General features: G+C 61.7%; 1 protein-coding gene across 7 annotated transcripts in view; it reads left to right on the top strand.

Moving 5' to 3' along the window:
• HDAC4 (histone deacetylase 4) overlaps positions 1–24,477 on the top strand; it is a 288,638-nt gene that overhangs the window by 238,690 nt on the left and 25,471 nt on the right. For 5 of the 7 annotated variants that reach the window (XM_060624337.3, XM_060624334.3, XM_060624336.3 and 2 more), the window contains 8 exons: positions 909–1,042; positions 3,423–3,543; positions 10,332–10,378; positions 13,937–14,044; positions 15,902–15,957; positions 17,701–17,788; positions 20,045–20,164; positions 20,951–21,048. In XM_060624337.3, coding sequence (XP_060480320.1) covers positions 909–1,042; positions 3,423–3,543; positions 10,332–10,378; positions 13,937–14,044; positions 15,902–15,957; positions 17,701–17,788; positions 20,045–20,164; positions 20,951–21,048 — 772 coding nt within the window. Of the gene's footprint in view, positions 1–908; positions 1,043–3,422; positions 3,544–10,331; positions 10,379–13,936; positions 14,045–15,901; positions 15,958–17,700; positions 17,789–20,044; positions 20,211–20,950; positions 21,049–24,477 lie in introns of all 7 variants that reach the window. The other 2 variants (XR_009607488.3, XM_060624335.3) reach the window with 2 other exon arrangements.

Raw genomic sequence — 24,477 nt, forward strand, 5'->3', positions numbered from 1 at the left:
ACAGACAGTGCTGCGGCAGGGGCAGCAGGACACCCCTCCCGGCAGATGTCACGTGGGCCCCGAACCTTCTCCACCCACTGTGGGGGGGGGCATAGAGCAGGTGCGCTCAGCCCGCCCCTGCCCTCCCCTTTCTCCAGCCCCGTGTCCAGATGCACAGGATACGTCCACCTGCATGAGATTTTCCTGGCCGTGACATCAGTCGCTCTGGTCTGGGAGTGTCCCCATCCCGTCTGGGGGCCGGCCAGACGTCGCTCCTCAAGGGCAACCCCATCCCCAAGGCTCCCTGGCGCCCCGCTGTGCCCCCAAGGACGCTGCAGACCAGGCAGTTGGTTACCCGTATTCTGTGTTAATTCTCACCACACGTGCTTGCCCGTCTGTCTGTGTCATCGCACACGTGTCCCAGCCAGTCCGGAGGGTTCTGAGAGTAGGAAACAAGTCTTTTTTTTGAGCCCCCACAAACCTTGGACGGTCCTCAGAACTGCTTGATAGGCTGCTCCCCGACAAGACGGACTTGGATTCCGGGCCTAAAGCGTCTTAGTTGGGGGAAAACAGCACCATCCTGGAACATGAGTGCCACACGGCTTAGGCTTGGGAGCAGGCTGGGGCATCTTTTCTTGTCTTCCTGACTTGCCCCGCCACCCCCCGCCCCGGGGACCCCTGGGCATGTGCGGTGAGCCGGCACACAGCCCCTGTTCCCATTTCTGTGAACCGCACTCGGCCTCCAGTGAACTTGCAGTTTCCAGACAAATCGTCCTAGGGGACGCGGGGCTACGCTGGCCCGGTCGCTCCCAGGGAAGTGGCATGTTGTCCCGCCGGGCAGCTCTCTGGGTGGGTGGAGGGCGGCGGGCCTGCTGCCAGAGACCCCCGAGGGCCCCGCTGACCACGGCCAACTCCGCTCCCGTCCCCAGGCCTCGTGTACGACACGCTGATGCTGAAACACCAGTGTACCTGTGGGAACACTAACAGCCACCCCGAGCACGCGGGGCGGATCCAGAGCATCTGGTCTCGGCTGCAGGAGACCGGCCTCCGGGGCAAATGCGAGGTAAGGCCGCCCCCAGGGCAGCTGCGGGGCTCAGGGCGAGAGGTCGCGACGGGCTGGGGGCGCCCGTGAGCGTTCCCGCCAGGGCATCGGGCACCGGTGTGTGGGCGGGAAGAGGCTCAGTCTGCTTTCCTGAACACCCAGGTCCTCCCTTGGGGGAGCCCGCCTCTGTCCTGCTTCCTTGTTCCCCTGTCACTTCTGTCCCCTCTATCCCCTTGCCCTTTCTGTCCCTCTATCCCCATCCCCCTCCATCCCTGTCCCCCTGCTCCCTCTATCCCCGCCCCCTCTGTCCCCCCTTTCCCCTCTGTCCCCCTGTCCCGACCTGTCCCCGTGTCCCCCGTTTCCTCCGTTCTCCTGTCCCCTAGCCTCCCCTGTGCCCCCCTACTGCAGGACAATGGCAGCCGGCCCCCCATATGCCCATCAAGTGGGGACCTATGTCCATCCCGCAAAAGCAAGGACGGGATGCGGGTGGCACGTACTTCCCTGCACAGTGACCCAGGCAAGAGCCCTAGAGCAGGCACGTCAGGGCCGTGGGGGCAGCAGCACCCCCTCTGTGTGTCCATCTGTTCTCCTTCAGAAGCTACAATATTTGGGAATTTAAGTCCGTCTGGTGATGCAGGATTTTGGGAGGGGAAAGGGGCACGAGAGCCCCACGGTGCCCTCTGGGGAGGACGTGACCCTGCCTGGTTGGGCAGGACGGAGGACGGCACCTGCTCTGGGGTCTGGCCTGAGGCTGCACCACCGGGGGGCAGCAGCGCCCTGGCAGGCACCCCTCCGAGGAGATCTTCCAATGCCCTGGTGTCCTGTTCGGCGTCCCTCATGGGACCAGGGCCCCTGCTCCTCCTTCAAAGGACCGCTCCCTGTGACCGCTCTTTACCCTCTGGCCTCTCCTGGAGGGTCCCCTCAGTCGGGGGCCTCTGGGGGCTTTTCAGATAGAAGACTGGACAGGAACGGTAGGGATAAGACCATGAGACAGAACACGTGGGGAGAATGGGACCCTCGTCTGCCCCGAGGCGGAGTGCTGCCACTTGGTGGCCGGCGGCTGTGGGGCATCCTTGGACCTGTGGACGTGGACACCAGGGAGGAGGGGGTCTGTCGGACGTGGGGTCAGACCTGAGTCAGCAGGACGGCTGGGAGGAGGCCCGTGCGAAACATACAGTGACGTGCGGGATGCAGAGCCCGGTGTCCCTGACGTGCGGGGACACTGACCTCAGGGTACACCACCTGCTCCACGCAGCCCCGAGGGATATGGCGTCCCTGCCTCCACAGGCTCCCACACGGGCCCCCAGGGCAGAGCGCAGGGCCCAGGTGCTGCACACGGGTGGTGGGCGTCAGCCCTTGACAACAGAGGTTAGAGGGACTGGCAGTGCCCGGACTTCCCAAGGTCCCCGGCCACTTGGAGACCAGAACCTCCTGGTCAGGGCCCCCCGATCCAGTGGACGACTGAGGGAGCCCCAAGGGTCGGGCTCCCCTCCCTGTGCTGCCGCGTCGGCCTCTGCTGGGCAGCGAAGGGCGCGGGCTCACGGCCCCGTCCACGCGGGGAGGCCCGGCTGGCAGACGTGCGGCCGCCGGCCTGCACCTGCCCGCTCCGCTCCCTTCATCTCCCGCGTCCACGGCGTCCCTCAGGAAGCTGTCACAGCCAGCAGGAGCAGCCCCAGGCCTGCCTTGCGCTCGGGAGCCCCACCAAGGCCCCCAGGGTCGTGTAGATGCCCGTGGGACTGTCGCCCTCAGAAACGTGAACTTTAATCTCGCTCCATAAACTGCTCTCCTCTTAAAATTTTAAGTAAGCGGAGCTCGTGTAAAGAACAGTGAATTTTATGTTAATTTCTGGGGGAAAACGTGGACATCGCTGTGGAGTCTTGATTTGAGGAATTTCCAGACCAAAGGAAAAGCAGAGGGACAGGCAGGTGATGAGTGAAGGCAGCCGAAGGGCCCAGCGAGGATGGCAGGAAGGGTGTCTTTCCCGTGCAGGGGCCTCGTGCCCCGCCCCCCGCATGGGCGCTAGGGGAGCAGCTCCCAGGCTTGTGGCAAGCCCCCCATCCCCGACAGGGGCCCCAGCAGTTAGAAGGCAAAGTGGCAATTTGATGCCAAATCATGTGGGTGACAGGGAAGGTTAAAGCGTCGAAGGCTGGAATTATCTTTCTAAACGTTTTCAAAGTTATAATTAACGCATAAAGCCTCCAAAACATTTTTCAAATATTTTTTAAACGTTGTGTTGGGTGCTGTTTACTTTCTGTTTTGCGAGGACCAAATAACCGTGTGCCCGTGCACGTATAAAATTCAGTTTCCTCCGGGGTGACGGTGTTCGTGGAACTGCCTTCTGTTGACACGAAGCCCTGAAGGCACAGGGAGACGTGCGCACCTGTTCCTTCTGTCCCCGCAGTGCATCCGCGGACGGAAGGCCACCCTGGAGGAGCTGCAGACGGTGCATTCGGAGGCGCACGCCCTGCTCTATGGCACGAACCCCCTCAACAGGCAGAAACTGGACAGTAAGAAACTTCTAGGTATTTCAAGGCCTTCTTTACCTTTACCGCCCGCGCTCGCTGGCCCCGCCCCTTGAGCGCCGCCCACCGGGCGTGTCCCGCGCCTGCGCGCAGGGCCTGCACCAGGTACTGAGGGGAGGGCGGGCGGAGGCTGCTGGTTTCGTGCCTGGGCCGGGGGTGCTGCAGCCACGGCGGGCGAGAACCGCCGGTCTTGCGGAACGTTCCGTGGCAGGGCGTAGACGCTGGTGGCGGATCGGGGGATACTCCAGCCGCGGACCTGCTGCCAGCCCTCTCCGGCAGTGAGCCCGGAGTCCGGGAGGCAGGGGCAGCCCCACGCGGGCTCCCCGCGGGGTGGGGGGCTTCCGCGCTGGTGGGCCTGAGCGAAGGGACTTGCTGACCGGCGTCTCCCGCGTCAACGCCCCAGGAGGTGGGGGGGGTCTGAGCAGGGACCTCCAGCACAGGCAGGTCCGGAGCCTCCGGGCCCTCGGGCTCCTGGGCGCAGACCCCACCCCCGTCATGACCTGTCCGGGGCACCTTGACCCCAGCCTCCCAACCACCTTGAACCTGGAGGGACACGAGGGGTGGCCTCCTCCCCCCTGTCACCAAAGGCTCTGCTCAGGCTGTGCTGGGCGATCCCACCACGGTGTGGCCGGTCACTCCCTCGGTGCGCGCGTGGGTGTGTGCCCTGCTTCACGGTGCAGTCGTTTCCTCCCTCGGGGAGCCGTCTTCTGTGCTAGAAATGCTGTAGGCGTTGAGGTGGCTGACACGAATGAAGCGCTTTAGTCTTTGGAGGGGGTGGAGCTAGTGGCCAGGAGGACATCGGGGTCCTGTCCTAGGGCGGCCAGTCATATTACTCCCTGAGCCCCATTGCCCTGTGGTAACAAGGCTTTTGGACGATGTGAACCCTTGTTCTGGGGACATAGGAGCCAGCAGCACAGGAGAGCCTGGGGGCTGGACGGCAGGGGGACGGCAGGTGCCAGAAAGTGCCCTCCCGAGCTAGGGCTGGGGGTGGACACCCCCAACTTGGGGGGCTCGGCACAGCCACTGCAGAGACCTGGGCCCGGGACAGAGGGCGGGGAGGAGTCACATCCGGGGCTGGCCAGAGGTTCTGAGAGGCCTCCCCTGCCCCAGGCAAACATTGCCGACACCTCCTCAGAGAATGACCGGCCGCACGGAAGCTGACGGGATCCCAACGGGGAGCCACCAGTTCGTGAGCCCACCATGTGCCCGGAGCTCCCAGTGGCTCTTAGGTCCTCAGTCTTATGAATAGATGACCAAGGATTATCCCCCACCCCCACCCCACCCCCCCGCCAGGGAAGCGCTTCGCGGGAGAAAGATCCTGAAACAGGGCAGCTCAGAGGACAGATTTCTGGGACAGATCGGGGACACTGTGAAGAAAACTGAAGCTGTCGTTACCCATAAAGAGAGCTACCACGTCCACGTAACGTGGACAAGTGCAGCCAGCATGGAGGAGACCCAGAACACTCAAGCCACATCAGACAGTAGAGAGTCCCAGGCTGGAGGGGAGGTGGGCTCCATCCCCTAGGAAGCAGGGCAGAACAGGGGCAGGACCTGGACAACAGGGGGAAGAATGAGAAAATCCAGGGAGCGTTCCTGCCGTGCAGAAGCTTCCGGGGAAAGTGAGAAAAAGGGAGGAGAGCATCATAAAGCAATCACGGGCGAGCCACGGCTGCCCGGACCCTCTGAGGGGTGGCAGGGACAGTGTTGGAACGGTGGGAAGGAGGGGGCATGAGGAGGTGCGTGAGATTCCAGGGCGAGCGCCCCACGACGGGTGCCGCCTCGCCGGTTCCGGGCAGAGACCTTCCCCACCTGCAGCCGTGGCCGAGCCAGGAGGGGCGAGGAGGAGCTGAGCGGAGGCCTTTGCAGACACCCTTTCTCCAGGACGACGTGCAGAGCGAGGTCGAGGGGCCACCAGGCCGCGGGTGGGAGAGCCCGCTGCCTTGTCCGCTCCGGCTGCTGTAACCAGGCACCACAGACAGAGGCCAGAGTCTGTCGCTTACAGGCCGGCAGCGGGAGGGCTGGGATCGAGATGCCACACGGGGTCACAGGCTCTTTCAAATCACAGGTCTCCCTGCCTCCTCCCTGGGGCCCGAGGGGAGGGAGCCTGGCAGGGTTTTCCGAAGGCACTGACCACGCCCACCAACGCGCAACCCTCGTGACCTGACTGCCTCGAGCCCCGCTTGTAACACCGCCCCCCTGGGCGTCAGGGTCCCGTTGTGTGAGTCCAGTCACAGAAACCAGCCCCCAATGGGATTTGCTCCCCACGTGGAAGCATCCAGAACACCCTGGAGCAGTGTGGCTGAGGGCTTGTGCCAGCGTCTTGTTGGGCTCCCTCCTGCCATGCTCCCCAGACCTTGCTGCCGGTGCTGGCTGGGGGCTCACTTCTCCCACCCGGAGGGGGAGCCGGGGCCTGGTGGGTTCAGAACGACACCAGAGCTGCTTGTCCTTCTGGCCACATGGTGGGTCTGGTCCACGGCCCGGCCAGGTGCCCTGGCTGCCGGGAGCTCTGCTCCCCAAGACCCCCTGGGAACCCCAAGAGAGCTGACGCCAGATGTGCCCCAGAGACCCTCCCACCCCAGCCTGTTCTGTCACAAGAGCTATCACCCCACAGAGGTACTTCTGTCCTCTGTTTACACAGCAGGGTTTGTCTTTGCTACTCAAGTCGATTTTCCAAAGCCCAGCCGTCGTGGTTTAGGGTACGCTGTAGGAGGTGACACCATAAGATGTGTGGGGACAGTTGGCCAGAACGGGAGGGAGGTTCCCCAGCTCCCTGTGGAGAAGGGCGTGCTGTGTGCTCTGTCCCTCAGTCGCGGGGTGTTCGTGTGTGGACTACAGTGTGCCCAGGGCCCCGGTCCCGGCAGTCGTGGAGTGGGACTCGGGCAGAGGGTGGAGGTCTGAGCCGCTAGCTCCAAGGGCAGGACTGCAGGTGCAGGAGGACAGGTTGCTGGTGGAGGGCTTGGGGACCGGCGGGGTGAGAAAAGGTGGGAGCATGTCCAGAGCATGTCCAGAGAGGGGAGCTTCAGAAAGGAGCCTTCCAGGATGCAGATGGTGGGGAGGTGGCCAGTGGCCTCAGGGACGAGCTGAGCAAGGAGGCTGCATGAAAAAAGGCCAGTGCGGCGCGACAGGCAGGGCGGCCTCCAGGACCCTGCGGGAAATGCCGCTCCTTCCAGGGCGGCACCTCGGCTGCCTGGAACATGTCCAGTACGGGAGGGGATCCTGTGGGCCCCGTCGGTGCCACCGAGGCACAGCACCAGTAAGCCCCCAACCTCACGGTCCCTGGGGCCGGCTGGACGGCCCCACAGCGGACGGCAGTGTCTACTCTGTCCCAGGCGAGCCCACTGAATGGCCCCCGCGGCTGTCCCCGCTCTTAGCAGGGGGCTCGTCCCAGCTCAGCCCCTGCTCCCTTGCCTGCAGCCAGAGGCCCGTGTCAGCTGAGCCGCCACCAAGGGGCCTTTTGCACTTGTGTGTTGTCTTCTGACCGCGAAGGTGGGCGGGGAGAGGCGGGTCACGGGGAGAGGCGGGCCCGGACGCTCCGGCAGGGGAACCGGCCAGGTCTGGGGGCTAGTTTCACACTCGGTTTAGGACAGATGGTGAAGGAGAGACGCGGCATATGCGGGGTCTTCAGGGAGGAGGGCCTGGAGCTCTCCTAGTGGCTGGCCCTGCAGCGGTGCCTCCTGGGCCCGGGTCCGTGTGGGGTTGCCCCTCCTCACTCAGGCCCCCGAAGCCCCCCTCCTGTTTGCGTCGTCCTCACACCTGCTCCTCCCCCGCCGCGATGCAGCCGTCCGAGTGAGCTCCGTGTGTCTTTTGTGGTGGCAGAGCCTGTGTCGGCAGTGCGTGAGCGTGTGTGCGTGGGTCACGCCGGCGAGGCCCTAAATCGTCGCTTCCTTTTGCTTCCCTGCTACACGCTGTTTCGAAACCCATTCCCATCGCTCCAGGGACACCTAACCGGCTACCTTCTCTCCGCTCGGGATCCGTTTTGAGAGTCCCGGTGATTGTGCTGGTAACCAGGCGTCCTGTCGTCAGTCTGACTGTTCCACACCTAGTACAGTTGGCCGTTATCTTGTTGCTAACAGAACCCTAATCGGGCACGTGAACACCACCATGTGAGTTTCCTCCCTCTTCAAAGCGAGTCTTCTAAGCCGTGTGCGAGAAGACCCGCGTGGGCGCTGAGGTGCAGGGCCGCTCGGCTCGGCCGACGCGCAGCTGAGGGGTGTGGGTCTCGGCCCTCCGTGCCTTCTGACGGCCGGCACCTGGAAAGGGAGCCTGGTCGGATGGCCGCGTGGCGCCTGGCAGCGCTCGGGAGGGGTGAGACCCCGTGTGGGGAGCAGCGGTGCCTTCCCCACGCCCGTGGGCCCACCAGCCCACCTCTCAGCAGCTGCGCTGATTGGAAAAGCAAGGTGGCCCTTCACACACCCGCGCCCGCTCCGCCCGGACGTTTGTGGCCTCGCCGAGGTGATGGTGGCCCCGGACCACGGGAGGCCCGAGTGAGCCACAGGCGAGGAGGTGGCTGGGGACAAGTGAAAATGAGCTGTGCTGAGAGCTGGCCACGGTTCCTCGGGAGCTGTTTCCGGAACCGCTTTCCTGTCCAGAAGCACATGCTTAGCGCCCACCCAGGAATGCATGAGGATCGTACCTTTTCTTTCTATTTCGGTCTTTGGTTGCTGGCTAATGAGCAAAGTCAAAATATTTAGGTGATTTATGCTTTTAACGTAGACAGTATTGGCTCTGATTTCAAAAAGAGAAATCTAGTCTCTTAGCAGAGCCTCCTTCCACTTGGACTTAGGCACACAGATCTGTCCGAATGCATACACACGGGCCTGTGGATTATCCGGGAGGAAGCTCTTTAAATCCCCCACGCCGTGTTCCTGTGTTAGAATCATCCATGGTGGGCAGAGAGCCCGTCATGAAGCCCCAGGGCCTATCGAGGACTCCGCACCGGTCCCAGGACTCAGTCGATGACCTAGGCCATTAGGTGGGCCTCTTCCCGGACACGGGGCAAAGCAGGACAGCAAGAGGCCCGGCGTCCGTGCCCTCTGCTTCCCCGGGCCCGCTCCCCCAGCCCACCTGCTCCCTGCGGCGGCTCCCTGCAGAGGCTCCCTCACGGTGCAGGCCGGGTAAGCCCCTCAGGAGCCACCCTCCCCTGCCCTGCACGTCCTGCCTTGGCCCCCCACCCACTCACACATCTGTGTGTTCCTGGCTGTGGGCCGGCCGCGGGCACGAGGGAAGGCAGGCAGACGTGTCCCCACCCTCACAGGGCAAACTATCAGAGTATGTGGCAGCGGGAGCCGCGGATCCAGGCCGTGGCAGTCAGCAAGACGTGGCACGAGGCAGGGTGCAGGGAGAGGCCGGTCTGAGGTCGGGACCCCGCGTCCAGGCATTTCAGAGGTGGGAGGGGACGGGTGGATGTAGGGTGCGCCATGGCCCCGGGTGAACGTGAGTGTCGTGTGTCACGTGAGCAGCAGGAGGGTGCAGGCCGGGGCTGGCCCGTGACGTGGCCCCCGGTGGCTCGGTGCCTAGTGTGGTCCACGCCGGGAGTCAGGATGAGGTGGGCACGGGCGGGGCCAGAGTCCGGCCCGGGCCTGTGGTCCCAGTGGTATGGCTCACGGGCATCTAGAGCAGGAGCCAGTGTTCTGGGGCCGGCAGAAGGGGGGAGGGGCTCCCCGCAGTGGGCACAGCCCTGCCACGTCCAAACAGGAGGCCAGGGGTGCCTGGTCGGCTCAGTTAAGTGTCCGACTCGGGGTTTCTGCTCAGGTCGGGAGCTCACGGTTCCTAAGTATGAGCCGCATGTCGGGCTCTGTGCTGGGCACGGAGTCTGCTTGAGATTCTCTCTCGTCCTCTCCTCTCTTCCTCTCTCAGTCTCTCTCTCACTCTCTCTCTCTCTCTCCCCCTCTCCCTCCCTCTCTCAAAAAAAAAGAGGAGTCCGAAGCTGGCCTAAGGAACCCGCCAGGGGAGGCCTAGGGGCCACGGGGGCAGGGTGCCTACGGGAGCAGCGGGCGGCACAGAGCGGGTCTCCTGGGCCACCTCCCCAGGCACGCGGCCACATGGAGCCCTAGGGGGGCAGGTGCTCTCTGTCCTTTGTGACAGGTGAGTCGTAGGCTGGTTGCCAGCCAGCGCTGGATCACCCTGAGGAAGACAGTCCCGGTCTTTGCCACCAGGGCTCAGGCCCGAGCCCCGTGGGAGAGGGGACTTGCCCCGGTGCCGCTGGCCGGGGAGGGCCTTCCGGGTGGCCAGCTCCGCTCCGTGTGGTTTCCTAGCTGTGTCCGTGTTTATAAGTGGGGAGGGAGTGTCGTATTCCCATCCCCCCGGGATGCTCTGCGTGATTCCGGGCCCTTCTCTCTCCCTTGTTTGTAGCCAGGGGGCGGGTGGTGCTGCCGGAGCCACGAACCCGGGAGGATGAGGGCCGGCGGGGAGGCTCCCTGAGGGGCCGGGTCAGGTTGCTAAACAGCGAGAAGTTCTTGGGACACCGCCTTTCGGCTCATCCTGTGCACGGTGCGCCAGCTCAGGCTGGAAGGAGAGCCCGCCTCTCGGTGCAGACCCCCAGAGGGGTGACCGTTGCCTCGGGGAGGGGGAGGGGGAGGTCTGTCCACGGGGACTGTCCCCCAGCAGCCACACGGTGATGCCGAGGTACCTGTGACGCCAGCGGGCCCCTCGGAGTGTGGCTGTGTTGTGCGCCTTCCTCAAGTGCCAGCGCCCCTGGGCACCCCGTTCCCGGAGCCCGCGCTGCACTCCCTGTAGGCGGGGCGCCTGTGACCTTGCCCTCCTGACCTTGACTGTCCTTCTCCCCGCAGGCTCGCTAACCTCGGTGTTTGTCAGGCTGCCCTGCGGTGGTGTCGGGGTAAGTACTTCTTTAATGTGTAAATAATGTCCTGCTTGTTCTCGGGCCCCAGTGGCCGCAGAAACCGCTGCCCTGTTTTCCGCAGAGTGGATAATTGCTGCCAGGTGTTTTCCGTAAACAGGGTCTGGCGGGTGGGGCCGCCCCCCCCACCGGGCCCTCCCCCACCCCCCACACACGTGTGGCTTCAAAGGCCCGGGGCCTGGGAGCATTTGTAGCTGGAGTCGGGCACCTGCCTCCGGGGAGGCCGTCTGGCACGCAGGCGCGCCATGGGGAACAGGTCGGTCTCGCCTCCCAGCCCGCGGAGGAACAGCCTGCGCGTCTCGGCTCGGGTTGCGGTGGAACAGGGGTGTGTGCGATCGCTGTGTCCGACCGCCAGCCGGGGGCCCCGGGGAACCTCTGAAGGCCGTTGTGTTGAGGGGGTGGGGGGGCTGCTGCTTTTCTGTGAGCGATAACGCCCTCAGGCCGACCTGCTCAGGAGAGCCAGCGTCTTTTACGATTTCTGGTCTGGACGTCCACCCTGCCCGCGGCGCGGTGAAGGTCAGGTGTCCACGGCCAGAACTTCTTGTTAACGGGGAGAGGCCCCCATCCCAGCCCCCGGCTCCTGTCGCCCTGGATGACAGAGGGTTGGGGGGGCGAGAGCGGGGCCCGGGGCTGCTGGCCATCGAGGCCGCGTAGCCCGTGAAATAGCGCAGTCGGCCGCGGAGGGAAGGGGCCGGCAGGACACCGCGGACAACAAAGCCGCTTCGGCGGAGGCCGCGCAGGGGCAGAGTGTGAGCCTAATTACAGATCGCAGGGTGAAGCCCCAGGTCTGGATTCTGTTATGGAAATGAAACAAAATTGTTTTCTTCCTGAGTCTTTACAAAACTCGCTGCTTTGAAAATTATCCCGTCAGAAAGAGAATAAACGGCATTTACTCATACCACCACCAAGCCCCCTAGAGTTATTTTATTTTATATTGTAAGTAGGCTGCAATCTCTTAATTCGGGGCAAATTTTTGGCCAGACTTGAAAAGGCTTGGATTCGGCTGCCCTGCAGCCAGCGCGCCGTGCGAGGCAGGATTTGTAATTTGCAAAAGGGAGAGAGAGCTCAAGTCGGGCCTGGGGCCTGGAGCCAGGCAGCCCCCGCCGAGGGTGCATCCAGATCTGAGCCCCTGCAGACCAAGCAGCACCCACCTTCACATCCGGGCATGAGAGCGCCGAACTGGGTAGAGGAAGCCTGGGGACTCACTGGTAGAAGGCGTGAACCGTAGGGTCTTTCGGGGATGGCTGTCTTTCGAGGCCTCTCCATAATCCCTGCTCCCAGGATGGTGGAGAAGCACTTTGCGTGTGTGGGCTCGGCGTCACTGGTGGGGTCTTGGGAAAGCCAAGCAGACCCCGGGAACCTAAGTGTGGGTGGGAGTGTGCGTGTTCTGGGTGCTGACGCAGGTGAGGAGGGGCCTCTCCGGTTTTCCTGAAAGTTATTCTGAATTAACATTTAGGGTGTGGGATGGTGTTTTCAGGTTGTTTGCAGACCCCTTTTCCCTTAACTGTGCTGAAAAGAGAGTTTGAAGTCAGTGGAAGCTTCTTTCAAACCAAATGAAAGGATCTGCTGCTTTGCTCACCTCCCGATCTTTTCCATCTTCCCCTTAAGGGGACGTGGTGTGGGTGAATCCCCCTCCCTGCTGGCCCTGTGGCCTCCTCGCTGGCCTGGGCTCCCTGAGCAACGTGGCTCCCCAAGGGCCGTGGTGTGCCCGGCACCGGCCGCCTCCGGTACATCCCTTCTGAATCTCTGCAGGAAGTGTCCTGCAAGTTTTCCTCTGCTGGAAGAAACGTAGCAGCCCATTTGCACTTTGGTTCCTTGTTCGAGCTCCTGCAGTGGCAATGGCCCTCCTGCCCCGCCCTCGCCGGGGCTCTTGCCCCTGGAACTCAGGGCCGGAAGGCAGCCATCCCAGGCTGGCCCAGCAGTGGCAGCCTGGGACTCCGTCCTTCCCTCTGGACAAGACATCACAGGGCTTCCGCCCCGGGGTCACACACAGAGACCCGTCAGAGCGTGCACCAGGCTGGTTCCCTGGGCTCAGAACCCAAAATCCTCACGTTTTGAGGAGAAGTAACCTGAGTGGTTTTGCGTAACTGCCTTTGGTCCTCGGGGGCAGCATCCGCGCCAGCCTGCCCTGGACACCCTCGTCCTCCCTCCTGGGAGGCTCAGCAGCGGTGGTGGGATGCCCCTGCCACTCGCCCGAGGACCATCCCCTTCGACTGTGATGAATCGGTTCTGCAGCTGACGTAGGTCGGCCCGGGCCAGCTCTTTTGAAAAGCTGCTTCCGTGACTAGCGGGATGGTATCGTTTACAACAGAAGCCGCTCTTTGAAAGTCGAATATTAATGCCGTGCAGAGTCGGCAAAGTGCAGAGCATTCTTTTGACATTTGGAAACTGTTTAAAGAACACAGAGGTTTGCTCACTGCAGAGAATAGCCGTCCTGCGGAAATGGCTTGAACCCCTCATGAATGTATTTTCAGTCGTCTTGCTTTGAAGACGAAGCTTCACGAGTTCATTGCGGGAAATGCAACCCCTGCATAACGGTCGGTGTCTTGGCCAGGCGGGCAGGAGCCCGGCTGCGCCCGGACGGACCTGGGCAGGCCCCGACGGGGCTGTGTCACCTCTGCGTGTCGCTGTGTGGGTGGCCTCGGTCTCTGGAGTCCCAGAGCGTTCAGCGCTCGGAGGGGCTGATTTGTTGGGGGGGAGGGGTCGCTCTCAAATGGACTTCGCAGGCACCACGCTGCAGGTAACGGGCTTGTGACTGCACTGCTCCTCCGAACCTTCACCTTGGCCTGGCACCCGGTGGGGAGGGGGGCTGTGTGCTCCATTTTGGGGCTCCGATCCCACCCAGGCCCCCACAAGGTGACTTCCGGAACTGGCCGCTCCAATTTCTTGTCGTCTTCAATGCCCACATCAGCCAGACACATTGGACGTGTGTCTCCGTAAACAAACAAGCCAGGACGCAGATGGGAATTACCTGACCACGTTTTCCCCGTGCGGGGTGCGCGACCCTCCAGGAGGTCCCTCACGGGCTGGCTCCTCCCTTCCCACCCCACGCTCCCGTCAGACACGCGGAGTGGCTCATTCTCTTCAGCACAAAGTAAAGTCAGACTCTGGAGGGACCAGTTCTTCTTAGGTTTCGTTTTGCTGTTAGCATCGCTCACCTGCCATGAAAGCAAACAGGAACAGAGCTCGGTGCGTGAGACGCCCCTGTCTGAGCCTCGCGTACATCGGGGCACTGGAGGAAAGCAGGGGCACCTCGGGTAGGGGTAGAGGTGCGCACGTCCCATTCCTGCTGCGTTTATGGTTCTTTTCCCGTTTGGTATTTTCTGGCGTATCTTAAAAAAAAAAAAAAAGGTGAGGCCGAATGTGAGCTGGGTGTGTCCTATAATCAGTAAAAGAGAAGCGAGCAGCCCCGTACTGGGATTTTGCAGGGAAAGCCCCCAGACTCCACAAGCCCCCAGCTGCACGGCCCCCACAAGAGTCGGGGGGCGGGGGTGACAGGCCGAGACACGCCTCACTGCAGGGCCCTTGTCTCCACAGGTGGACAGCGACACCATATGGAACGAGGTGCACTCGTCCGGCGCGGCCCGCCTGGCCGTGGGCTGCGTGGTGGAACTGGTCTTCAAGGTGGCCACGGGGGAGCTGAAGGTCAGTGGGGACCCTGCAGAAACCGGCCTGGAGGAAGGCTGCCAGAGGCTTTCCAGGGTGGGGGTGGGAGGACGGCCCCCGGTGGGTACCTCTAGACAAGGAGGCGGTGACTGGGGGAGGGTGGCTCCTGTCCAGGGGCGAGGGTGGACCCTGTCCCGTGGGTCCCCACTCATCGACGGGAGCACCTCCGGCCTTGGTGAAAGTGCGTGATAGCACAGCGGCTCTCGAAGCTTCGGTCTCGGGAGCACCTTACACTCCCAACAACTTTGAAGAACCCCGAGAACTTTTGTGTACGAGTTGTGTCATCACCCCGACCATACGAGAGATTCAAGCGGGATTTTCAAAACTGCTTATTAATTTGAAAATAGCAGCGACGCCTGTCTTAGTGGGTCAGGCAGTCTCAGACCTGCTCCTGCACGAGTCTGTGTCCCCACAAGGCGTGGGCGTGCGAGAGGGGACGGCATTCGCGTAGCTTTCTCAGACAGCGGTGCAGATTCCTCCTTGATGCTCCGCTGTGGTTGCATACGTGGAAGTTTCTGGAAGATGAGTTGCAGTGCAGAACCTGAAACGGTAGCAGTGGGATCCTCTCCTTGGCGTTGAACCCACTGGTCTGTTGCAGGTTGGACAGGGCACCCGACCCAGTGCGGCTCATTTGGAAGTCCTGGCTCATGAGTTAGGCAGACACACCTTCCAGAATCTCGACACAGTCTGTTGCATAGTATTTAAAACATCACTGATTTTCGAAACCGTTACTCTGGGCGCCCATCTCCTCAGGAAGGTCGTCTGAGTGCAGGCAGGAGCTGGCCATGAGCTTCTCAGATGACGCTACGGTCTCGCCCTGCACCCACTTCCCCGTCCTTCCCTTTTGTTCACTCAACGGGGGAACTTTCACGAAGTCAATACGTTTGATCCCGGCATCACACGTCCTCGGGCAGAGCTGCTGTCCCCTCGGGCCTGCTGGAGAAAACTGGCGGAGGGCCTATGCGTCCCTGGCATTGCCGGCTCCTGTGGCACCAGCCGCCTGCCTCCCTTGCCCTGGCACCGTGGTGATGGAGTCTCAGGATGGGGGCATGGAGACCCCCGAGGGGGTGCCGCCTGTGCTCGGAACCGGGTGCGGGGCCCGCGCATAGGACAGTGTTGAGAGGGCGCAAAGCGGGGGCTCCCGTGTGAGCGCGTCCCTCCCTGAGCTGGTCCTGCAGCAGGCCCCGTCACCAATGCTCAGCCCGCCCCGGGGGCTGTTCCCAGCCTGACCACACAGCTCCCCGTGGGCCACACAAGAGGTGCCCGTGCACATCGTTTTCCGTGGCTGCTGAGCAGAGTATTATGGTTCTGTAAAGCACACGTGACTTACGGGTCCCGGGGGAGGGGGGCACCCTGTAGCCTCTGAGCTGTTTCCGCTGAGTAAATGGGTCACTTATTTTCTGCAGCGCCCATGCCCCCTGGATCTGCGTCCTTCACGTTCAGCCCAAACTGGGGCAGGAGCCCCTTGCGCTCTGTCTGCACCCAGGGTTCCCATCAGGTGGCTTCTTGGGGATACCGGTCACGAACAGAGGGGGACCCAGGGTGCCCTGCCCACTCCTACCCAGATCCCAGAGCTGAGCAACTCCAGGCCTTCTCGTCGGGGAGCTATTGAAGGTCAAATGTCAGGGGCGAAGTCACCTTTCATCCTAGTAACCATGACAACCAGTAGACCTTAAGAGCAGGGACCAGACGTCTGCCCCGTATCCTGTCCCACGGCTGTGTGCCCAGCTGTGCTGTGACTCTGTGTCCTCGTGTGTGGTCTGGGCTCATCTTCTCACTAACGTGAAACCCGTCTTTCCTCCCTGCTTGTCCCCACCTGTCTGGTGCCGTGTGCAGAACGGCTTTGCCGTGGTCCGCCCCCCAGGACACCACGCGGAGGAGAGCACGCCCATGTAAGTAGGTGCGCGGCCATTACGGGCAGGGGCTGCAGGTTTCCGGTTCCTCTCATGGGAGGGCTGGACTGCACTTGAGTGAAAATGGGGCCCCAGCTGGCACAGCTCCAGAGCCGCACAGGTGACCTTCACCCACCAGCTGTGGCGAGGTGGTGGCCTGAACCGGAGGGGGCAAGGAGAGGAACCTGCAGACATCTCTAGACATCTTCAGTCTTGTACAAAATTGGCTGGGGACTTAACCTGCACCAGAATGAGTTCATGTGGTGCTTCATTGTTCTAGAACATTCCATCCAGACCCCTCAGGTCATCTCACGTGTGGCCTTTCAGCTGACCTGCTTGTGGTTTGATACCAATGAGACTGACGTTTCAAGGTCGTGACCACAGGGGCCAGCTAGGTCTGGACTCCGTTTGGGGCTAGGGGTGCCTCTGACCATGCACACATCTGAGGCGCTGGCCGAGGTAGCGGGCGCGGCACGCAGATTGCCCCAGGTTTACCTGGGAGAGTCGGTGGCAGGTGGGGACCCACCTGGGGCAGAGTCACGGGGACCGGACCCTGGGCCTCACCAGTCGTGTACCGAGTGCCTTGGTGCCTGGGGGTGGGTTCGCCGTGATGCCATCTCGTGGGATGTGGGAGGGAAGGGCCCTGACGCCGCTGGTGTCAGTGGAGGTAAGAGAGGGGACGTCCGGGCTGTGCCCCAAAGAGTAGGGTGGGTCGGACAGCACAGCGGGGACCGTGCATACGGAGCACGGCTGGGAAGCCGGGAAGCGCGGGGAGGCGGAGGCAGACCCTGTCTTCAAGAGCAGCTAGAACAGGCTGAGGAGCCACAGGCCAAACCCACACTCGTGAAGGAGCCTGGGGTCTGGCAGACAGGCGAGCGGGAGCCCCGTGTCCTCTAAATCTGGAAGCGAGGGCATCAGACCGCCGTCTGAGAGGGAATCTCCTTCCCGCAGCACAGGGAGCGCGGCCTCACCTGAGCAGCCCTGTGGCCTGGGGACGCCATGACCCAGAACGCTCCGTGGCATTTGGGAGCAAGATCCTCCTTCCCCTGGAGGCCCTGTTCTGATTGGGGTCTAAGTGGTTGGGTGTCCTGAAGTGTACGAGCCACGTGGGCTGGAAGGAAACGGGCAGCAGCGTGCTGGGTGGGCCCCGCGGGTGTTCCCACGAGCCATGGGTCGGGTCCCAGCCCCGGGTCAGCCCGGCCAGGGGAGGGCTTACAGGTGGCTGGCCCGGATTCCAGAAACGGAGCCCCCTGGGTTTCCCCACCTTTGTGGTAATTTAGGTGGAGGGGGCAGATGTGGAGAGTTTCAGTTTTACTTGAATTGGTTTGCTTTTTCACCCTCCTGAAGACTCTCAGGGTTAGTCAGTCACGGGATCGATTCTTGTGTCGTCGTCGCGTGTCTGAGAACGTGACAGATGTGCAGTAAGCAAGTAACCTTTGTGACCTCTGTGCCTGTGCGCCGTCAGGCTCCTGCAGAGGCCGGCCCGTGCGCGTTCTGCGAGGTTCTGGGAGGAGGAGGCGGGGTGTCGGTACATCGAGAGAGGGGTGCCTCACCCCGGGGCACCTCGGTCCGCGTGCGGGAGACCCGTGGGGGTCCGTCTGTGCCTCCGCGGTGTCAGTTAATGGAGCCGTGGGTTCACCACACCCTCTTCAAATCTCACAGGGCTCTAGATGGTTCCGTCGCGTCTTGCGTAAAGGCGGATGAGAACCCGTGTTTCCTCTCCGTGTCTCCTCTCATCTGCAGGGGGTTCTGCTACTTTAATTCTGTAGCCATCGCAGCCAAGCTTCTCCAGCAACGGCTGGACGTGAGCAAGACCCTCATCGTGGACTGGGTAAGTGGGACCCCTTCCCCGAGAGGGGCTGGGGGCCGTGCGCCCCCCTGCTTCCCCGAGCAGACAGCATCCTGTGTGCGTTTCTCCCTCCGTTGACCTTGCATTTGGGGACCTTAACTTCCTGGAAGCTACCTCAGAGACGCAGGAAGTAAAAGCTCAGACTTGCTCCGAGTCCGTTTTATAGGTGCCCTCTGCCCGTCCTGCCAGTAGCCGGTTCCTGAAATGTCTAGAGCTGTGCCCGTGACTGAGGGCAGCGGCCAGAAGAACTCGTGGAGAGGAGGGTTCAGGGGGGCGGTGCCGGCCTCGACCTCACGCGTCCACCGCAGGGCCTGGGCCAGGCTCTCCCACGGCCAGACGTGGCATGTGCGTGTCAGACCCTCCTGATGGAAACTGGGTGATTACGCCCATGTAGCCGCTGCCCCGTTTTCCTGCCGGGCCTGCCGCCTCCCCCCGGCCCCCACTGCCTTGGGGGTGAACTGCGGTGTAAGAGCTGTAGGTCATGGCTGAGCTCCAAAAGCAGTTACACAAATGCTTGTCCCGGGGATGGACATGGACGGTGTTTACTTTTTAATCCTCCTTCATTCTGTTTGGCATTTATGATTTATTTTATAAAATTTTTAAGGGAGAAGAAAAGCAGATAGATACCCAGGGGGGATGATCCTTTGTGCCACAGACTCCTTCCCACTTTGGGAAAAGAAACACCAAACCCCAGCCCAGCAGAAACCGGCAAGCTCTCAGGTGCCGGGCACTGGCCAGGGGCGCGTAGATGGCAGAGGCCGTGCTTAGCGTGCTCGGGTCCTCGTCCCCGTGTCCCCATGAGCCCGGCCTCCACTCCTCCCAGAGGATTAGTTAGGGGTGCTGCCGAGGTGTTCCGTGCGGAGCGGTTCGTGACCACGTGGCTAACATCCCCTCGGTCCACGACGCAGGCGTGGCCAGGACGCGGGAGGAAGCCAATGGTTGTAGGGCTGCTGACCCCGGGTGTGCGCCCCCACGGGAAAGGGCACACGCACGTGCAGGGCTGCCTCAGGTGGGGAAGGTTCCCGTCCCCGCAGCCTTGGTGCACGTCTGCTCAGCTGTGGTGGCTTTCTGGTTGATGGGATCAGGTGTCTGTCCTGCCACATCGCTTGTGGTGAGCACAGATAGCTTTTACGTTTTTTTTTAACATACTTTTTTTAATGTTTATTTTTGAGAGACAGAGACAGAGTGTGGGCAGGGGAGGGGCAGAGAGAGGGGGGGAGACAGAATCCGAAGCGGGCTCCGGGCTCCGAGCTGTCCGCACAGAGCCCGACGCGGGGCTTGAACCCACACACCGCGAGATCATGACCCGAGCCGAAGTCAGACGCTCAACCGACCGAGCCACCCAAGCCCTCCTCACAGACAACTGTTATAAATAACAAAGATACCAAGTAGTTCCCAGGCTTTAAACTCACTGGCTTGCCCACAGCTTCTCACACGTGTGAAGCCGGCTGCCCATCCTGGTGGCCTCTCCAGTGCTGACCCGGGCCGTGCATGGCCTCGGGCCTGGGAGGAAGCCTGGCTGCCCTGCCCCACTTTTGTGCTTTTGACACGCAGGCATCGTGATCAGAAGTGGTTTGGGCCCCGGCGGCTCCGTCAGCTAAGCGTCCAGCTCTTAGTTTCGGCTGAAGTCATGACCTCGTGGTTTCGCGGGCTTGAGCCCCACACCGGGCTGTGTACTGACAGCACAGAGCCTACTTGGGATTCTCCCTCTCTCCCTCCCTCTGACCCTCCCCCTTCATGCTGTCTGTCTGTTTCTCCAAAGAAAGAAAGAAACTTAAACAAATTTTTTTTTAATATAAATAAAAATTAAAAAAAAAAAGCAGTTTGTTGTTCGAGCCTGGGGCCCAGGACCCCCGTGCTGTGTGCACCTGTCCCTCCCGGCCCCACGGGATGGCCTCCTGCTGCACCCCAGTGTCCGGCACAGAGCCGACACCTCACACGTGCTCGAAGGAGAACGGCTGCAGTCCGCTCCCTTCTCACAGACGTGGCAGTGGCCGGACGGTTTTGTCTGGGAAACCGTGGCCTCTGGGTGGGGCTGAAACGCCGGCCTCTTCCCCCTTGCCGGAAGCTGCGCTGTGGCACGGTGCCGAGGGCGAGGGAGGCAGACGAGGACGCAGCCTGGGGCTCTACTTTCTGTCCCTGGGCCCTGCTCCCTCGGGGCCCTGCGCAGGCGCCCGGCCACGCTGGGAGCCCAGAGGCGTCCCGCTAGCGCTGGGTCCTCTGCTCCCTGCCTCCCAGGACGTGCACCACGGAAATGGAACCCAGCAGGCCTTCTACAACGATCCCAACGTCCTCTATATCTCCCTTCACCGCTATGACGATGGGAACTTCTTCCCGGGCAGTGGGGCACCAGACGAGGTGAGCAGGGGCCACCCACCCGCCCGTGTGCCGGGCCGCTCTGCAGGTGAGAGGGCAGGTGTGCACAGCCCCTGCGCACGCACAAGCCAGGCCTCCCTGCTCGCGTTCATCCCAGCGACGGCAGGCAGGCGTGGGCTGAATTCCATCACGTGCCCACGGGGGCTTTATCTGGCCTGCGGTTCCAGTGACAGACTGGCCATCACGTCTGGCTCCAACGTAGGCAGATGTGAGAGAGCCCGGGCACCCTTCCTCCTGCCCATTCCTCTCGTCCGTCCGTTGGGCAGGGCGCCGTGCTGCCCCTCAGCTGTCCGGGGCCACACGGGAGGGGGGATTGGCGGCTCACAGGCTCCTTCACGGCTCCCGAGCCCCCAGCAGAGCCTGCCCTCACTCTGAACACAGAGGCCCCGACACCCAGGGGAGAAGTTTAATCGGACTCCGGGCCTTATTTCCTGGAAGGAGGTAGGGAAGGATAGCCTCCCTTCGCATTTCGTACTCGCATTTCGGTGCCTCTGTTGGTGTCTGTGCCGCAGAGCCACAGGCCTTCAGACACTGCTGGGCCGTGGCCAAGGGAGAAGGGCGGCCCCACACCCCTCCAGGCACAGGTGGCCGAGAGCCCTCTCCCCGTTGTTGGGTCCTCGTGTCAGGGGCCCTGGGAGCACATGCTGGGGAGCACAGGACTCAGGCTTTGCTGCCGGGCCACTGAGCCAAGAGCCCCAGGCCTGTGACACCGGGGCCGGGTGCCCTCCAGTTGAGGGCCTGTGACACAAGCTTCTCTCTCCCACTCAGGTGGGCACAGGCCCAGGTGTGGGCTTCAACGTCAACATGGCTTTCACCGGTGGCCTCGATCCCCCCATGGGAGACGCGGAGTATTTGGCGGCCTTCAGGTAAGTGTCCCGGCTTCTTGTCCCACAGGGCACTTGTCAGACAATCGGGGGTTCCACACCAGTGTCCCCAGCTCTTGCTCGGTTTTACTGATGTTCTTGGACCTTCCTCTTCCTACACACACGCACCCCGAGGCCCCTCTCGGGCAGGCCCCTCCCCTGGCATCCCTAGGGGCCCCACACAGGGGGGCATTTCTGTAGCAGCCTTTTCTCTTAGTTGGTTCTCAGAGCCTCAGCTGGAGTCTGAGACTGTCTTGTCACCTCTGTTCAGCAGCGGGTCCATCTTGGGCTTTAAGCGAGACACGGGAACCCTTCTGGGTTTTGACGGTAAGGAAGTGACTGAGGCCCGGGTGAGGACCTCAGCGTGGGGCTCAGAAAGGTGGATGCTTGGTTCGGAAAGATTTCATGATCTCCCAGCTTTCCTTCCAGTGAAGTCCTTGTGGGACAACGAGAGGCAGGAATCTGTGTCCCGCCTTCCCTGCTGCGGTTCTGGGGAGGTGCGTGGCCGCCGTCTGCCCCGCTAGGACAGAGCTGTGCGACGGTTCCTTTAAACAGAGTGTTTGCTTTGTCACGAAATGGTGATCTCTCCTTTGATCTGGGCCAGGTTGAAGGAGTTCCTGCGACCAAACACAGACCCTCAGCAATGCAGGCTTTCTGCCGCTTGTTTTAAGTGGCGGCCTCTCCCTTCTCCCCAGAATGTGGGGCTCTGGGGCCCCAGGGCCCCGTGAGGAGAAGGGTGCTGTTCAACGTGCTAGGTCTCTCGGTCGTCGTTAGAAAACACTGTCGGTGCGCTGGGAATTGGAGCCCTGTGAAGTTTCCTCCCTGCCTGTTTCTCGAATTCCCTGCTCTCCTTCTGCCGTAAATATAAAGCACACGTGTGTACGCGTGATGCCTGTGTCTCTGTGGACATGCGTGTGCGTGTATCCACGTGCACAGGGCTGTGAGCGTGTAGGCACGTGTGCAGGTGCGAGAGCGTGTGCATGTGTGTCTCTGGCGGGGGTGCCTTCGTAGGAGGACACGTCTTAACACGTTCTGCCGTAGCATCCGCCGTGTGCTCCGGGGGACCCCACGGGGGCCACGGGACCCCTCGCGCTCGTCTCCGAACACAGTTCCGCTCCCCAGACTCGGAACGGTTTTTGGCTCTGGCACGATGCATCGCTGTGTGGATAGAAGCTCCTTCCCAGCTGCTCGTGGTTCACGGAAGTAACGGCTCAAATTTGGTTAAGTCGAGGCAGCAGGTTAGCTTCTCCAGCAACGAAGTTGATTTTTACGATCGCGTCCGTCACCTCCCCAGCTGGTTTCTCTGCCCTGATTTCCCCGGGTCACTTTTTCCTTTAATCTCGTTGACTTAATTTTGATGTGTCTTCCTACCCCTCATCAGGTATAATGTAATTTTGACAATTGCGTGCCTAATTTAAGGGAGAGGGACTCCCCCAGTGGGTACGGGATCTGGCAGTTTGCCCGTGTGCCTGGTTAAGAATCCACATCACAAAATCGAGCCCGTGCAGCGCCTGCAGTGGGGGCCTTGCTGCCGTCCGTGGAACGCCTGTGCCACCTTGTCACCCCTCGGCCCGAGAACCAGCCCTCTCGGAAGGCCACTTGGAAAGTAAAGTGTCTGGGCACCTGCCGTGAGGACCGTTGGTTTGCTAGGGACCCCAGGGCACGCCGCGGGCAGAGGGCGGCGCTGTGCTCGGCTGGGCTGGCCGCAGCAGTGGGGGCAGCTCTGTACTTCATGTCACCCCTGCTTTCGGCCGGGCTTCAGCCTCACTGGGTGCTCTGGGTGCTCTGGTCCTGAGACGGGGACGCCCAGCACCGGGAGGTGGCCCTCCGGCCGCGGGCCACCCCCCTCCCCCAGCCGCCTGCCTGGGGCCAGCCTTTAAGATGAACCTTTCTCTCCGAGTTGCTGTTGACGTTGTGTTTTAATCTTCTGCCAAGCGCGTACATGATGATACCTTATCAAATGAACTTTTTAAAGCTTAAATAGCCTCTTTGAAAAGGAAAATTGTTTCAGGGTTTTTTTGGTTTTGGTTTTTTTTTTTTTATTGATTTCAATGTAAAGTAGCACTTTGAAGTTTACAATTTATGGTTCCCTGGGCATCGATCGGCTGGGGGAAGAAGGGTCAGGATCCGTCTTCCCCTTTCTTCTGTGCGTCTCCCCCTTTCTGGGGGCCCCTGGGGACAATGCGGGCCTTAGAGGCAGCACCTTGTTACTCAGACCCACGGCCTGCCACGTTGCGTTTCAGGAGATCAAGCCTGGGATGAAGAAGAGATAAGAAAATTGCCCCTAATGAAATCCAGAAGTGGCGGCACTTTCTCCTGGGGCTCAGACTCCAGGACAAAAGGCAACCCTAATTCAAACCAGCCCGTGCCAGACGGGCTTTGAAGTGCAGAAGCAGGGGCCAGGGCCCTGGCGGACGGAGAGGATGCGCTCTCCTACCCCTCCCCTACCTGCCATCCGGTGTCAGCGCTCGGGAAGCGAAACTGGGATTACGTGTGCTTTTAGATCACAGCTTCGCTTTAAATGTGCTTTTATAAAGTGTATCAGAGATGTCAGTGAAACTGGATATTTTGAAGTGGTAACTTTAATCTTTTAACGAGTCGCGATTTGCCTTTAAGTTGAGCCACTGGGTAGATTCACGTCCTTTTCGCCAACCTTTCAAGCGTGACCCAAGGACAGAGGCTCTCGGAGCTTATGTTACTTCATAAGCTTAGGTTACTTCATAAGCTGTTTTGTGGGAGTTTGTTCCTTTTTCTTCCCAACGAAAAATTCTTTACAAAATCGTTTTTAATTTTTACTTATTGTTGTGAAATGTGCTTGGCGCTTCCCGTGTTAGCCATGGGGGCGAGCACAGCTCGGAGGCGCCCACCGCGCGGGTCTGTCCACAGAGGCTCCAAGAGTCCAGGCCTCGCTGTTGTGAAGACGTTGGATCCAAACCCCCGGACCTCGTTTGCTAGAGGCAGGGATGGCCCTGGGAGGGCGTCCACACCCCTTCCCGTGTGGAAACTTTCCCGGAGGACGTTCCGTGGTGACTTAGAAGCGGAACGTGGCAGGTCACGTTGAGCCAGCCCTGGTGCCCGCCCTCGAGGGCGGGGCAGAACCGGGACAGCAGAGCCCCTAGGCTGTGGGGCTCGCAGGCGGGTGCAGTGACAGCCGTACTCGGGCACCTGCTCGCCGGGGCATCCCCGCGGGAGCACACCTCCCAACACAGACCTGCCTGTGTCGGGGGCCACCTCTGGGGGCCGGGACCATGGCCCCATCGGTCAAGCGTGTCAGGGGCTCTGACCAGGTGACCAACACGGCGGGTCTGAGTGTTCCACGGCTGTGCTGCGGGAGCCCCGATGAGGACTCGGCCACAGAGCGGTCAGCTCATACTTGTGGCTCGGAGTCGGGTGCCGGGGTGAAGCCAGGGTCCTGCCCAGAGCGAGGCGGGA

Source organism: Panthera onca, chromosome C1 (assembly GCF_046562875.1).
Source record: "Panthera onca isolate mPanOnc1 chromosome C1, mPanOnc1 haplotype 2, whole genome shotgun sequence".
Classification (NCBI taxonomy): domain Eukaryota; kingdom Metazoa; phylum Chordata; class Mammalia; order Carnivora; family Felidae; genus Panthera; species Panthera onca.